We start from the raw sequence: 16,138 nt of genomic DNA, 5'->3' as shown, positions 1-16,138 counted from the left end.
TCAGATTCAAAAGGAGCAAAAAGTCCCTCAATGTGCTCCGTGTTTCAGCCTTTTTTAAATCAGATTCAAAAAGAACAAAAAGTCCCTCAATGTGGTCCGTGTTTCAGCCTTTTTTAATCAGATTCAAAAGGAGCTAATAGTCCCTCAATGTGCTCCGTGTTTCAGCCTTTTTTAATCAGATTCAAAAGGAGCAAGTAGTCCCTCAATGTGCTCCGTGTTTCAGCCTTTTTAATCAGATTCAAAAGGAGCAAAAAGTCCCTCAATGTGCTCCGTGTTTCAGCCTTTTTTAAATCAGATTCAAAAAGAACAAAAAGTCCCTCAATGTGGTCCGTGTTTCAGCCTTTTTTAATCAGATTCAAAAGGAGCTAATAGTCCCTCAATGTGCTCCGTGTTTCAGCCTTTTTTAATCAGATTCAAAAGGAGCAAGTAGTCCCTCAATGTGCTCCGTGTTTCAGCCTTTTTTAATCAGATTCAAAAGGAGCAAATAGTCCCTCAATGTGCTCCGTGTTTCAGCCTTTTTTTAAATCAGGTTCAAAAGGAGCAAAAAGTTCCTCAATGTGCTCCGTGTTTCAGCCTTTTCATTACAGTAACCAATGAATCACTTGACACATATCCATCATATTAACTTGATTGTAATGACATACTTTATTTGTTACACAAATGCTGCTGAAAAAAAAGTAAAAACACAAGAAAACTTTGGTTTAAGCATATTATCTCAAAGTGCTAAAACAGGACATGTGAACAAGCTTTACTCCCACTGACTGAAGCCCTCGGTGTACAGGCACCCACACCAGGACAGATGTGCTGGTATTCTATCGTTTCAGTAAGTGCTTTCACACAGCATGCTGGCATTGAAAGGATCAGCAACCACTTTTCCCTGATTCTGTCTCACCTTACCAACATAAAGGTAACGCTATCAACAACCGTCTCACCTATCTCTGTGTCCAGGTGAGACAGCCTTTCACTGCATGAACAGGTTTACATGACATGAGCTCCGGCAGAAGCCCTTTAAAGAGAGCAGAGTGGTCTGCACTCACACCACTGACTCTGTGGACTGTCTCTTCCCTCGCTGGGAGCCTTGTAGGGGCTGCAGTGCCGACACCTCACTGTGTGGCCTGGGGACGAGGAGGACCACCCTCTGATTAGACCGACACCACTCGCTGTACAGTCGACAGTGATACCTGAGAGACACCTGGAGAAGACAATGCACATTAACATGTCACTTCCAAATGTCTTCACACAAAGTGACAGCACTGATTCATATGAAGTTCTTCTCCCGTGACTCTGGGGGATACATTTCTGACAAAACAACTACATTAAGAGTTTGATGTACGCATTCACTGTTCAGGGAGGTCCTGCCAACACATGCCTGTATTGGTATTCATCTTTTTGTGAAGACAATCTGCATTAAGAGAAATGTAAAGTGTCTCTGGAAGTGGAGCCGAAGGTTTGCAACTTCTGGGGCTCCAATTTTGACCATAATGTATGTCAAAAGCACTTTTCACCAAGCTTATGGTGAAGCATTGATAACCGTTTTTATAATAAGGTGAGTCAAGGCTCCGCACAGGCAGAACAGAAGCTTAAATCATGGATGTAACAAGCTTTAAATCTGTCCTGAAAATAGGCAGCACAACATCTCTTGCTGCTGGGACAGATCTCATGTTGTTTCGATTATGTAAATTAATTGGATCATCTGCGAAAACAACATTTCTCCTAAATGCTGTTTCACAAGATGGAAACTTAGTGATTTGAGCAAATTATCAGAGAAACTTCAATGACTAAGTAATGCAGGGTTCTATTATCAATTCCTGGAAATTACATCAAGCCTGTTAATGTATAGTTTAAATTGTAGAAAGAAAACTCATTTGAATGGAATTACAAAAAGGACTGGTCCATGCACATGGAACTATGATGCCGTCATATCCTTCTTTAGTGGCAGCATAGCACCAACGTTCCTATAACTGGTACACACGAGAGCAGACTTACAGAACCCTTACTGGCACCGTGCCACATGCAGCCAGCTCGCATCAGACCCAGTTTGAGTTTATGCAGTCAAAAGTTTAAAAAAAAAAGTTAAAAAAGAGGTTGTGCTTCAACCATGAAATGTAAGGTGCTATACCCAAAATTCAGCAAATATTCCAAAAAGTGCTGCATAAACAAGTGAAACGTGAGAACTTTAATTTGGAAGATAAAATGTGCCGTCTCTGTTGCAGATACAACCCTGAAAGCAGACACTCAACACCTGGTTCACCACTTGTTAGTGAATACTTTAGGGCCCGTCCACACGTGTCCGCAGCCTCACCCAATACGCTGTCGTTTTGAAAAAAGTCTCCGTAAACACGCCGTCGTTTCCAGAAATATCTGCGTCCACACGGAGTCACCGGAAACGACCCAAAACACTGTAGTACATATGCCAGGCCTGTATGTGGCGCTGTGACGCCGCCACACCAATACACTAAAACCGGAAGCGAAACCATGGAGCATGCGTATAAAGAATCTTTATGTCTACGTATAAAGGTAGTACTATGAGCATAGACATCAGAAAGTTTAGAAAAATACAATCACAATGGACTTTTTGAAAGTTTCATTCTTTATACGTCTATGGTTATGACGCATGTAGCGACGGCGGCTGAGGTGAATGGTTAGAGAGGCGGGGCTTAAAATCTGCATTCGCCGTCCACACAACTCCGGGCTTTCCGATGCTTTAGGATATTCCCACTCTGGGACCCGTTTTCAAGAAAAACGATTTCACACCTCGAAAAAACCGGATCCATCTGGACGCGAGGCCGAAACGATAAAGTGTTTATGCGGATTCGAGAAAAACGTTCTCGTGTGGACGCGCCCTAAGACAAGCCTTCCTACGAAGCTGAGAAACGTCCCAAACTGAAGCACAAGCATGAGGTGTGAAGATACACACTCTACACAGAGTCCAGGGGAAACCTGAAGAATCCCACTTTCATATTAATAAAGAAGGAAAACAAATTAAATGAATCGTGGTACATGTGCGAAAGCATCCACCATGCTGAGCAGACAGAAGGTGGGAAATGGGTCACGCTCACAGAGCAGCTTTGTTTCTCATGAACACAGGCACACAAACACTCCCACAGCTCTTCGAACGCATTTGTTGTGGGATTGTGAGAAATATCGATCATCAGATGCTAACCAGTCCTAACACATCAAACTGTCCCAAAGTTTAGCAGGTAAAGACATGTCAGAAGGAGCTCTGTGTGTTTCGTGTCCTGCTGTCGCCCGACGTGTTGGGATGACTCGTTTACCGACTGAACCACAAACTTTAACACAGCAGCACGATGCAGAAACTACAGTGGTGACCTGCAGCGGCTCTGCCAGCAGCACGTTAAAGGCAGGAATCAAGCAATCAGTCAGCAGGAGAAACTGAAAGGACAATAAAAGTGATCCCATCCCAACACAGCATAAAGGAAGAGCTGCCGTTCACTCATTCCAGTTAGAGGTGTTCTGGTACTGAACAGTTTAACCCACAGGAAGGCCAGCCTGAGGATGGAATTCATACAACACATTTCTTTTCTGTTTCGTTTTTAAGGTTTATTTAAGCAGTGCTTCTCTTTTCAAGCAGCAAGTAAAAATAAATTCCACCTGGAGCTGTTTCGTGGTACTGAGTATCTAATATTTACCTTGGTATCTGTAGTGAGTTGGAAATTTAAGTATCATGATAACCTTAATTTGTAGTGCTGCCTTCTCCTCTTCAATGTCAATGTCTGGCCTAAAGAAAGATTCAACATGTAGAGTGAATGAAAACCAAAACACTGATCTTACATCTGAGACAAGCAAAGTAGCACCCCTCAGGGGGTCATAATGTTATGGCTGATCAGCGTAAGTCCACTGTTCTGTGGGGACTCAGTCGTGGAGGTTCATGAGGATCTTTTGGTCTGTCATAGGGGATCAAAATGTACTTGGGAAGGTAGCGTAGCTTCTAGACATTGCATATGAGCCACACTCACACCTGAGCATACCAACCAGTGTCCAGAAGACGTAAATGGTGAAGAGAGCAACAGTCAATGCAATGAGCCCCACAGCCTCCAGCTGGCTGGAGAAGTGGAGGTGATCTATTGCACCACGAAGACAGAGCCAGCCGGAGATGGTGGCCAGAGGAGTGATGAGCAGAAAACACACCACGTCGCCAAACAGGGTGCGCTTCTCCTGCCGGAGGCCTGTGCTCTGCAGCCACTACACCAGCAGCAACAATCAAAGCACACACAGCTTTAACATCGCGTGCAAACAAAGGAATTTTGTCATACAACGTTTTTAACAGTGTCCCACACCTCAAGCAACGGCCTGGACTTCCTCTGCACAGTGAACTGATAGTGGCAGAGTTCACAGAAGCTGGTCCCTGAGGCAGACAACCAGTGTTCCAGGCAGCTGCGGTGGATGGTAGCCAGAGTCCCTGAGCATTCACAGGGAGACAGCAGCTCCTCCTCGCCCTCAATGTCGTGACAGATACGACACATCGGGTCCTCTGGGACTACACTGAGGACAAGGACATGCGTCATTAGTATGCAAATGTCATTTATGCAATTTCATGTTTACCAAGAAGCCTCTCACTAGGAGGAAATTCTGTGCTTCATTTCAAAGGTCTGAAAACTGAGCAAAGGTACCGTCGTTTTCACTAGTTGTACCACAAGGACTCCTCTGAAAGTGTGCTGCACTTCATACAATGACATCACTAAACCATCACTGATGCCATTTGCACACTGGGTCACAAAGAAAACAGAACCAATCACATTTCCACGTGTGTCCTCTGGAAGAGTTCACAGTAGAAACATCTGAGACAAAGCAGTGAAGCAAAAGAAGAGACTGGCTTTGATTCCCAACCAGACGTTCAGAGGGGATATCTGCTCACAGAGTGAGGCCCACACTGGCCCAGCACCTTTTAACCTGTGGGTGGGGGCACAAAGTGCTTTCAAGTGTGTTCATCATTCACATTCTTCTTCTGCTCCATGTCATGCACACGGAGGCAAAGTGGGGCTCAGTGTCAGTGTGAGAGTCAGCCCTACCACTGTTTGGAGCAGGCGTCCATCCCTGAAGCCGTCAGCGTGGTGGAAAAGTGAGGAGGCTCACTGGTGGGCACGCTGCACTCCTCCATGGTCTCACCTGGGAGGAGGCCCATCACAGACTGCCAGCTCACATGGGGAGCTCACACGGGAGGTCTCCCACCTGCAAAACAAGCCAGATGGTTGGAATACACCCGCTGCCACAGGAGGTCAACCACAAAGCTCCTCCACAGCCTCACACGTCCAAACCGTCAGCTACTTTTCTACTGAAGGAAGTTGAGATTTCATCTCCATGTAATGCCAACGTGATATTTGTGTGCATGGACCAGTATGGACCAGTGTGCCCCCCCCCCAGCACATACAGGACAGGGGGTGGAATCAAACTGCTTTACTGAGCCCAGCCTTTCATGAGCAGGGAATGAATTTATTGTGTTTATAATCTAGGCAAATTTCTAGATTTGGGATGATGTGAAATGGAGTCATTTGAATTGGATTCTAATTGGATGGAATTGATCTTTTGATGCGAATAGAAGTTCTACAAAAAGCAGTGAACGGAGTCGATCTTGTTTATGAAGAAACTGGATGGATTTGTAGACGCTGCAGCTCGTACAAATCAATCTCACATAACTTCCTTAACATATTGGATTTCACATATATAAGTCTCTTTTATAAAGAAGCGCTGAAAATAACCTGTTAAATCCAGTGTACAACAGGTACTGCTGCTCAGATCTGATTATTCTTTGTGTTTACATGCAATTTAAAGAAATAACTGTAACCTAACTGTATTTGAATAAATTGCCTTGAAGGCTCTGAGGTAAATGATTTAATGATGCCAGAACGACTGTCCTGTCCTCCTGCAGTCTCTCGTGCACGGATGTGGGAGACTGTTTTTCACGCTCTTTACAAACCAATGTCACACACGTTTAATGATCCGTAAAGCTGATTATTCTGATGCAAACATCACTGATAATTCGACTTTGTGATGCCGCTGGAAAAGCAAAGGAAGCCTGGTCCCGTGCTATTCTGCCACCTGTGGACCCTGACAGGACCTGTGGGAGAGGACAGATGTGGCTCCTGCACATGCACTACTCACAGCTCGCGCCTGTGTAGAACTGGATCAGAACCAGGAAGCTAAACCGGAAAATCTCCGTTCATTTGAAAGTTTCCGCTCTAAAAGAACAACTATGACTGCAGAGACAGTACAGGAGGTCAAAGTAGGGCTGGGGCGGCTCACTCATGGACCTCCATGTTCATTAGCAGCTGAGCTGGCAGCCTGCTGCTCCCTCAGCAGGGGGCTGCAGCTGAGGACCCCCGCCCCGACACCTGCACTGTCAGCAGCCTGAAACTTGTGTCCATGGCGGACAGGAGCGCCGACATGAGCGCGTTCAGCTAAGGGCAAAGCACCGTAGAGAACACAGTGATGACTATCCCCCAACAAGCTCAGCTGTGCTGAACTAAAACTAACCTGTCATTCAGAGGAGGTTACAGCGGCCTCGCTGCCGTGCCGTGCCGAGCCGAGCCGCGCCGCACCTTTTCTGGCCCAGTTTGTGTCACACAGCCTATCACTGACTTACCTTCGCTCGACGGGCTAAATAAACACTGACCTGAATGATGAACAATGATATTAACTCAGAATGAGCCTACTCTTGTATATGTCCAGTGTGTTCAACTCCGACGACAGTCCACTTCCGCTTTGTGCTGCAACAACACAGGTCCAGGCGGCGCGCGGGCACTTTGCTCCCTGGCGGCGTCTCACAGGCAGCCTCTGGAAGCTTTGTTAGTTTATTCACAGATTTACTGTCAGAAATGTTTCTTCTTCAATGAGTTCAGAGAGAAAGCAGTCAAATAAAATGTGTTTAAACTAAAGGCAATTTTTATGTATATTTAGCCTTTGCTGGCGGAGAACAATTGACAGCAAAAGAAAGAAAACTGTCGTTTAAGTGACGATCTAACCGGTATTTCCACGAGATGTTGTTACCTGTGTCTGACGTATACCCCCCCCCCCCCAACTTTTCACTTACCTGTAGCTCAGAACCAGAACCTTATAGAAAGGGTTCCGACACTGTTAACTAACCGACACGTGGTCACGTGGTTCATGTAGCTTGGCGCTGTTAATCGGTTTGAACGGGATGCATATAAAAAATGGCTATTTTCACCTCCATTTTCGGTAAATATTGACCAGTAATGCGCATTGATTACTACACTGACATATTTTATTAAAGTTTTAGTTTTGGGAGTGGCAGAGACTCAATATTTATCACTGTTCTGAATTTTAGACGGAAGCAAGACTGCAAACTCATAATTTAATACATTTACAGAATATAGATAGTGATGGAAAATAAATGTCAATTATTCCATGTCATTTTTTGCTTTTCATGCAAACTAAATACACATATCTGTAATCCTGTTTATTGTGCTTCGAGCCATACATTTATTGTAAAATGTCAATTAATTGATTAAAATATTAATCTAAATCAAACTTTTTCTGGTTGAAACAATATTAGATGACAAACTTAGTGTGTGTCAGTTGTGCAAAAGCAAAGCTTTCAAATTACACAATGTCATCATGGAAAATGTAAAACAAGCCTTACTAAAGAAGTTCTATTACTGCTATTTATACTGTTGAGTCAATTAATCTGCAACAATGAACTGTAATTTATCACAGTCTTTTTTAAATTTTTACATTCAGACTAAAATTAATGAGTGATTTTGATAAAATGTAAACACCCAGATTACTCTGGAAAGTGCTATAGGTCTTCAATGAACTGTCAGAGGAATCCAGCCTCATTTCTTTCTGTTTCCTTCCAAGCAGCCAGACTTTTAAAGTGTTTCTGAAGGTCTCTCACACATTTTCTGCTCTTTCACTCATTTTCAGAGGAATGTGTTTTTTCTTTGTTCAGCCACTTAACTCTGACCTATGAACCATTCAGGCAGAGAAAAGGCTCCTAACTCAAGGGATGAACCGGTGTGGTGTTGATCCAGAACCAGAGCATGTCTGCAGTGACTGAAGTCTGGACTGAGAGCCCTGCTTTGTTCTTTGTTAGATTGCCCTGAATTTTTCTGGGAGTTTTGTCCTAGTTATGGAGCTACTCAGCATTTGGAAAATGTCTATGACTGTTATACATACACACACACACTCACACACACACATATATATATATATCAACTCAAAACAATGGAAGGTGCTCCAGTGCTTCCTTATTATTTCCTTTAGCAGAGGAAACACTTGATAGTCCTTAACCAGAAAGGAGATAATTCCATCCCACAATTCCTTGTGGCTACAAATTTTAAGCCAAAGCTCATTATCTTCATGCAGTCGTCCAAACTGGGATATGTGTGGATAAATAATGGAGGTTCCACTTTTTGTGGAACACTAACTGAACCACTTGTAGTTTCAGTCACTTCACAGCTGAGTGTGTGCTTGGATTCTTGCTTTCCTCAGTCCTTTAGAATTTCTCGTCAAATCTTTACTTAACCGCATAAGGTTTTCTATCCAGGTCAGTGAATATAGCTTTTTGACTAATAAAACATGCGTCGCGGCAGCAGGACGCTGCGCAGCCGCACTAGGCACACTAGCCCTGACCCTTACGTCAAATGCACGTAAGAACTGAACTCCTTCTTGGCTGCTCCTCCACATTTTGAACCAGCACCGTGTCGGTGATAAACGGAGCAGACTCAGTGACAGAAGTCGAACCCGCCCTACTCTGCCTCTGATTGGCTTATCAATACATTGTCACCTTAAATCCTAAGTAATCCCAGAGCCCCTGACTAATCCTTATCTCCTGCTGCACGAGCCCCTAGGGTAACGCTTTTCTGATAAATGTGAACGAGCCTGTAGAAATGGGATGGCCAGTGAGCGGAGCGGACCGGCTACAGCCTCCTCCCACTCAACAACAAGTGTCACATGATTTCACTTGCAGCGTCGCACCGACAGGGGCCAGAGAGCAGCCGTTAAGGAAATGTGGCTCCTGACCGTTCCTTTCAAAATACAACGCTGCGTTCTTCTGCCACAGGCCCCGACATGCAGACATGCCTGTCTTTCCCCTCTTCTCTTTGCCTCTTTCTGTTCTGTGAGGTACGTTTGCCCCCACCCCCCCACCCTCCCCGTGTCTTGGGCCCTCTGACTCAACCTGGCGCTTTTATTGTAGCGGGATTGTCAGTCGCGTTTCCGTCTCATGCTGGCTGACTTGATGGTTGTGGACCTGGCTTACATCACGCAGGCTGTCTGTGTTTATGACACGGAACACGCGGCAGTGTGTGCACTGGACATCCCCCCCTCAGTGTCACCCACAGTGCCCAACATGACGCTGTCTCTGGGATGGATCTCAGCTCTGGCCGCGGGTGTTCTTTCCCTTCAGGTTTTACAGAAACTCTGCTTCCCGTACTTTTGGAGGGACCTCCTCTTTCTGCTGAAGGTGATCAGGTACGGCGTGAGGCTGGAACTGTTCAAACTGACATCCAGCGTGTCTACGGTCCTGGACAGGTTCATCGAGCAGGCGCAGCGCATCCCCGACAAGCCGTTCGTTATCTCTGATGGAGCCGTGCACACCTACCGGGACATCGAGCAACGCAGCAACAGACTGGCCAATGTTTTCCTGGAGAAAGTCAGCTTGAAGAAAGGAGACTGTGTTGCCTTGCTCATGAGCAACGAGCCCGACTTCCTCTGCGTTTGGTTTGCCTTGGCGAAGGTCGGCTGCTCGGTGGCTTTTCTCAACATTAACATCAAATCAAAGTCCCTGATGCACTGCTTCGACTGCTGCGGAGCCAAAACTCTGATAGTTGGTTCAGGTAAAGCCACGCGCACCACCTGACCCTGACCCTAACCCTAACCCTAACCCACGGTCATGTCCATATTAGACCCATTCTTCTGAAATACAGTGTCGTAATATTGGTAATTAAATGGTTTGGTGTTAGGATAAAACTCAACTTTCATTTTACTCAGCTTGTGCTGTTCTATTCCACCCGCAGTTTATTCTGTCAGTGCTCCTTGTTGCTTCAGGATTTGATGCGAAACTGAAGAAAAACTGGTTGTTCCTCCCAGTCTTGTTTGGGTTGTTGACGCTTTGATTTCCATTTCCCGCAGTCAGTCAAAATCGTAGGTTGAGTAATCAGCCAGCCATTTAAACTGCAGACTAGAAGGATTTATAATCCAGCTTTCTGTTCCTCAGTAAAGGCACATCTTTGACTCCCCACCTTCTAAGAATAGCTGTTATTCACATCATCACCCATTGTCACTTAAGGAAATAACCATAATAATTATTAATGATAACGATTTAAACTGTATGTTATATCTAGTTTGACCTATATATATGTATTATTTCCCACATTATTCACCATATGATGGACTGTTTTGGCTATCAGCAGAATTTTGCTCAACATTTTAAATTTTTTAAAAATGGAACTTGCTGGTTGCCTCTGAGGATGTAGTCTGCCACAGCGTTCATCTGGGTCATCCACAAGTAGATCCCTGTTGTGATGGGGAAATACGTATTCAAACCCTGAACGTCAGTAACAAAGATACTACATTTATATGTCAAGTATCAGCAATAAAAATACTAATTTAGCCTGATAATATAAATAAATAATAAATCATTTACACAAAGGTATCTATATAATGTTGTTTTTTTAAGTTGCGACATTGTCTGAAAGGTCAATAATAACAGAATGCAATGATTTGCAAATATCAATTTTATGAAAAATATCAGCTCATCTTTAATTTGACAGCAGGAACAGGTCTCTAAAAAGTTAGGACAGATGAATAAAAGATGGGAAGTAACAGCTGGAGGTGATGTCCCAACTTTTTTGGAATCGGGGATAAACATATGAAGATGTCACTCTGGACTGTTTTCCACTTTAATTGATCATTGAAACATGAACTGGATGATGTAGCCTGGTTATTGATCAAAAAGTATGTTAATTAAGTTTTCACAGCTTTCAGATGAATACAGTAGAGTCAAACACAACATTTCTCAGTGAAAAATGTTGAAGTCAAGTAAACAGTCATAAATGATACTCCTTCACTGAAGCACACATTCCTCTTTATTGTTATTGCTAATGCTTGACTTGAGTTTACATTCATAATTACTTTCCCCAACCGATTAAGAGCTAATACCTATAACAGACCAACCACTGAACTACCAAGTGCTACAAGAACAGGGGCTGTCCATCTTCAAGAAACCCTTGAAGACCTAGCTTTTGAGAGCGCATCTCCTATCCGAGCACCAGGGAATATTTTCCGTCGTTCTCTCTTGATGCATAACCTCGTTGGCTTCACTAGGAAAAATGTCCGAAAATTCTTCAAAAAGCTCAATAACGATGATGTTCAGCCTCCAGACCAACATCAAAACAGCCATGAGAAGTCGTCTGTCCGAGGCAAAAGTCCAAAATCTCATGACAATAGCCTCTGCAGCAATCCCACTTGAGACATTTGATTACGCAATTGAAGTCCATGGAGGACTTTGATTAGCTTTGATGTTAGATGAAATGTTATATCCTCAGCTGTAAGTCGCTTTGGATAAACGCATCTGCTGAATACAGAAACAGAAACAGAAAGTACATTTGTTGGTCCTGTGGACAGCATTAACCTTCAGTGGTTAGAGTAGAGTAGATGGATCATTGCTCATCCTGACTTCTTAGCCAGTGTCACCCTCAAATGAGCCTGTAGATGCCTCTTAACACGTATGAATATCCTTCCAGTTGCTCAGTTTTTAATAAATGGAAGATGAGTATTTCCTGTTTATATTTGCATTCATAGTGTCACTGAACTTTTTCTTCATTATTTGATTTCTTATTTTTCATTGGATTTATTTTATTGACACATGAATTCTCCACAGATGTAGGGAGGAATGTATTGGGGAGACTATAGGCGCATTCCCACTGTAGGAACTTTTTGCAGTTCCTAGAACCTTTTCAGGAATAGAGACGTGCATTCGCGCATTCGGACATACAGGAACCAGGGACCACGGCCCTCAGTTCCTGTAACCATTTTAGCTCCTTCTCCGAGGCAGGGTCTTTTCTGGATTCCACAGGAACATGACGTAGGTGTTTGGTGGTTGGTAGCTACGCCCCTTGTCTGAAATATTTACTCATACGACACGGACACAACCGGCGCCTGTTTAATAAGTTAAACTTAGACGTTGTCTCCTTTGTCTGCGGCGCTCTGCTCTCCTTCTCTGCTTCATGAAATGAAGAAATATCGCTTGCTGCTCGATTCTTCGTCTCCTGACTCTCGCTGTGTGCTCTTCTCTCCTTACTTTTCACGGGTTTTGTTGTTGAGTGGCGCTAAAGTAACACGTCTGTCGCAGACGGCTGCGTCACATCAGTCCCTGTCGAGGTCCCTGACTCATTTGCGAATGCAAAATGAAACAGTTCCCCTGGGGAAGGGCAGTTCTTAGAACGAAATTCGAGGTGGACAGTTCTTAGAACGTCTCTGTCCGAATGCGGCTTATGCTACTCTGTGGTGCAGAAAGACAGAACAAAGTTTGATTAGTAAGAAGACCTTTCTTAATATTATGAGTAATTGGTAATGACTTGCTTAAATTAAATGTTAGGAAGAAAGAAAACCTTTCTCGAAACTGATTCGATTTTTTAAAATAGCTTATTAAGTATAATTAGTTTTTGTCAAACCAAAGAAGTGTAAATAAAAAGTAAAAAAAATAATGTCAGGGCCAAAAACATTTAATTTGAAGTGTTCTTTAATTGCTTCCAACCTGTGAAACTGTGAAACATTTAAAAACTAGAAAACCAAACTAAGCTTTTTACTCTTCTAACAATTAAAATACATCTTTTCTAATTCACCTGTGAATCAGTGATGAGCTGTCTCATTAATTAATGTGGTCAACCCTGAAAACTTCCAAGTTTGCTCCTGTCTACAAAGGCTGAAATCACCAACTTGTAGCATTTTTAATGTTTAACTTTTGGTACACACAATAATGAGGCAAAGTCAAATGTTGTTCAGTCATATTCAGCTTTGACCCAGGTTTCAGTGAAAGAACCCTGTTGGTGCAGTTAATAGGATTCACCACGCTGCAGCCATGTGACAGGATGACAGATCATTGCTCAAGCAAACAAGCATGATGTTGGTCCGGGACACTGTCCTCATTACAACCCCAGTGCAACAGGAGAAGGATTCACAGAATAGCAGGAACAGTGTGTGTCATAACAGTAGCTTTGATGTCATGTAAAAACACATTTTCATCAGAAATGTCAACATTATTTACTTATTTTCTTTTAACCGCATAAGATTTACAAGTAGTCTCAGCCAAGATGGGCAGCAGCTCTACAGTTAAAAAAAATGCAATATTCCTGCAATAGAATATACTATAAATGTACGCTTACATGTTAATGTATATTGAAGAAACCAAAAGAGGTTAGAAATCAAAGCAAATAGATTATGACTATTTAACTGTGGACTTCATCAAAAAAATGGTTGTAATGATCAGTCATAACAACTGCATTTAGATGTGCTTGCAAACAATATGTTTAAAGTGAGATAGTGTGACCAGCTAGCTAAGATAAGTAAGGGCCAAGTGCAGCTGCAAAGAGAAGCATTTTTAAACACCTTTTTCACCAACACAGCATAAACTACAGGTAATTATACCTGTAGTTTATGCTGTGTGCTTAGTTTATGAAGTGAGATTGAGATTTAAATGCAGCTATGTTTGATGCCAGAGACAAAAGAAGAAAAGAAAAACCTAAAAAAAAAATCTTAAGTATTGATTTTTGCGTGTTTGCTACACAGTTAAATAATTGTTTGTTGCAACAAGCTGCATATTTCATTAAAGGGTTAATTAACTATGACATTAATTGTCTTTTTTTTAGTTGGCATATACCTTAAACACTCCAAGCTGAAAACTTATGATGGTTCTATAAGAGGAGCTGCATCCTGTATGTTTTATATTCAATATACGTACGATCCGATTAGTCGACTAATCGAAAAAAATAATCAGTGATTAGTCGACTATTAAAATAATCGTTTGTGGCAGCCCTAGTCTTAAATTGAAGTCTGTAACTCTGACACACACACATTGAGACTAACGTTAGTCTCTTTTTCAAGTGTGAACTGGGCAAGAGAAGAGGCAAATAAATGTTACACAGCTCTGCAACAAATACAGGACAATGATAGACTTATAGCTGCCTTCAAATAGTACATATTAACTTGGAAACTCGAGGAGAAACAGCGAATCAACAGTGAACAAACTTAAGGAGTTACGTACCGTCCGCCTTTTAGAAAGCGGGAGAAAGTTGAGTGGGTTTCAAATGTCAGCGCTGCCGTGTGTGAAAGATAGAGACGCCAAGACCCGCCTTCTGTTGCTTCTGATTGGTTTATATTGTGTGGTGCCTTCCGTGGTTGGTTAGATTTAGGCACAAAGGACTGATGGATTGGTCTGGGATTGGTTATCTCGGTCAGTAAATCAGAGTTACTCGACGCCGCGACGACCAAAGTTTATTATCATGAAAAAAATAAATATATAGTATTGAATGGGCAAATAAGCGTAAGAAACGTCAAGTGTGGCATGTGGTGTGAGAATGGGTCAAGTTGCGTGACTGTCACACTCAAAGCGTGATGCTTGGCAGCTCTGGATCTGCTTGTGAGGCTAAGTATAGTGTGTGCAGGAAGCAGTCGACGTGCATCAGCTGCATTAGCTCCACCGCACGAACCATATTTGCAGCGTTGTCCGTCACGACTGATGGGTCTTGGCTGGTCAGCCCCCACTCCTGTATGGCCCCCGTCAACATGTCAGCTATATTACTAGCGGTGTGACTCGTGAGAACCTCTTTTCATGAGGCACCATTTGTTGTCGATGTAATGGGAAGTCACTGTCATGTACGACTGCGTTGACAGTAGGAATGGGAATTGTTAAGAATTTAGCAATTCCGGTTCCATTATTGATATCGCTTATCGATTCGGTTCCTTATCGGTTCTCTTATCGACTCTCATCCAGCTATATATAGTACAAATGGCTTAGGTTGCAGTAACACTTTAATTTCAAGTACTGCACCAACATTTGATCTATTTTCACCTGTCAGTTTACTTTTCCCTGCCTCGATGAAAAGGGTAGCTGCAGGTATGTGGGAGCCTGCCTCTGAGCCTGCCTCACTTGTGCAGTCATCATCAACTAAATGATAATATCTGATGGAAATTATTCATACAGTATGTCGCTAACATTATTACAATCAACAGGACCTGGAAGTTTTACATTACAGGGCTCTCAAGTTTTGAATACAGGCAAGAGTGACCCGCACGGCTTGTTGTCGGAAGCTAACGTTAGCATTGTGTGATACGTTGTCAAGTGGTTTATGAGGTTTCTAGTATTTCTACAATAACTGACCTACGCTTGATAGATCTTGCAAACCACTTTGGTTTTATCCTGCTATTTGTCCTTTGTTGTTTTAAATCCGAAATGGTTCCAGACATCAGGCTTAATTTGGGGCGGCTTGCTGAACAGAGTTTTACCGGCGTCGGCCATCTTGCATGCTTGTGTTCTTGAATGACAAGCGGACATAAACGCGCCACTGCTGCATCACACATGAGACTACTGCGGTTAAATTCACAGGGGAAAAAAATCGATCGCATGCCCTATGAATCGATATTGTAAAATTTAAATTAAATCAATCCAAAATCGATTTCATTGATTTTTTTTTTTTTTACCCAGCCCTAAATATAGTATATATGTATGTTCCTCTATCACAGATTGATGTCCCTGTATAGCTTGTCCAGTATGGGACAATACGTTTTTTTTTAAAATTATTATTATTATATTTGATTTTTAAATTGATTTATTTATTGTTGTTACGTTCTTCACGGAAGGTTCTGCTGAACAATGTTTGAATGATTTAGAAAAATTAACACTTGTTCTTTTGATCGTTTGCTGTTGCACCAGCCATTGCAATTAAAGGCGGTGACAGAAAAGGCAGTAAGGGATATGACCAACTAACAAAGTCCTCATAAGGTGGCTGGAGTGGGGTTAGAGAAGAGTAAAAGTACCCGTAAACACAAACACGAGCTGAAAACCACCAAGGAACAGCTGTTTTTTTTCACAGTTTTTTTTTACTTGTTTTACTTAATTTGCTGCTAACCATTAACCACCATTTTGCATTAACCATCTATG

The 16,138-nt window shown here is 42.7% G+C and overlaps 3 protein-coding genes across 5 annotated transcripts in view; 2 read left to right on the top strand and 1 right to left on the bottom strand.

The window, feature by feature from the left end:
* The window catches only part of prrc1 (proline-rich coiled-coil 1), a 150,948-nt gene that overhangs the window by 58,597 nt on the left and 76,213 nt on the right, over positions 1-16,138 (top strand). The gene's annotated exons all lie outside the window — the stretch shown is intronic.
* Positions 639-6,823, bottom strand: LOC140277299 (E3 ubiquitin-protein ligase MARCHF3-like). 3 transcript variants are annotated; one of them, XM_072372266.1, is made up of 5 exons: positions 6,493-6,823; positions 5,031-5,190; positions 4,299-4,503; positions 3,980-4,203; positions 639-1,192 (listed from the first exon to the last, which is right to left on the bottom strand). In XM_072372266.1, the coding sequence occupies exons 2-5, from the start codon at positions 5,141-5,143 to the stop codon at positions 1,009-1,011; spliced, it is 726 nt and encodes a 241-aa protein (XP_072228367.1). In that variant the 5' UTR covers positions 5,144-5,190; positions 6,493-6,823; the 3' UTR covers positions 639-1,008. The 3 variants fall into 3 exon arrangements, with proteins under 3 accessions (XP_072228367.1, XP_072228368.1, XP_072228369.1); XM_072372267.1 differs by having other exon boundaries at positions 3,994-4,203; positions 6,493-6,813; XM_072372268.1 differs by having other exon boundaries at positions 1,045-1,192; positions 3,990-4,203; positions 6,493-6,822.
* slc27a6 (solute carrier family 27 member 6) overlaps positions 9,188-16,138 on the top strand; it is a 48,979-nt gene continuing 42,028 nt past the window's right edge. The window contains exon 1 of the mRNA XM_072372595.1: positions 9,188-9,815. Within this exon, the coding sequence (XP_072228696.1) occupies positions 9,203-9,815 (613 nt within the window). The 5' untranslated portion in view covers positions 9,188-9,202. The remainder of the gene's footprint in view (positions 9,816-16,138) is intronic.

This window comes from Leuresthes tenuis, unplaced genomic scaffold (assembly GCF_036924035.1).
Source record: "Leuresthes tenuis unplaced genomic scaffold, fLeuTen1.0.hap1 SCAF_19, whole genome shotgun sequence".
Taxonomy (NCBI): domain Eukaryota; kingdom Metazoa; phylum Chordata; class Actinopteri; order Atheriniformes; family Atherinopsidae; genus Leuresthes; species Leuresthes tenuis.
Note: the sequence above shows the minus strand (reverse complement) of the source record. Positions and strands in the feature narration are given on the sequence as shown.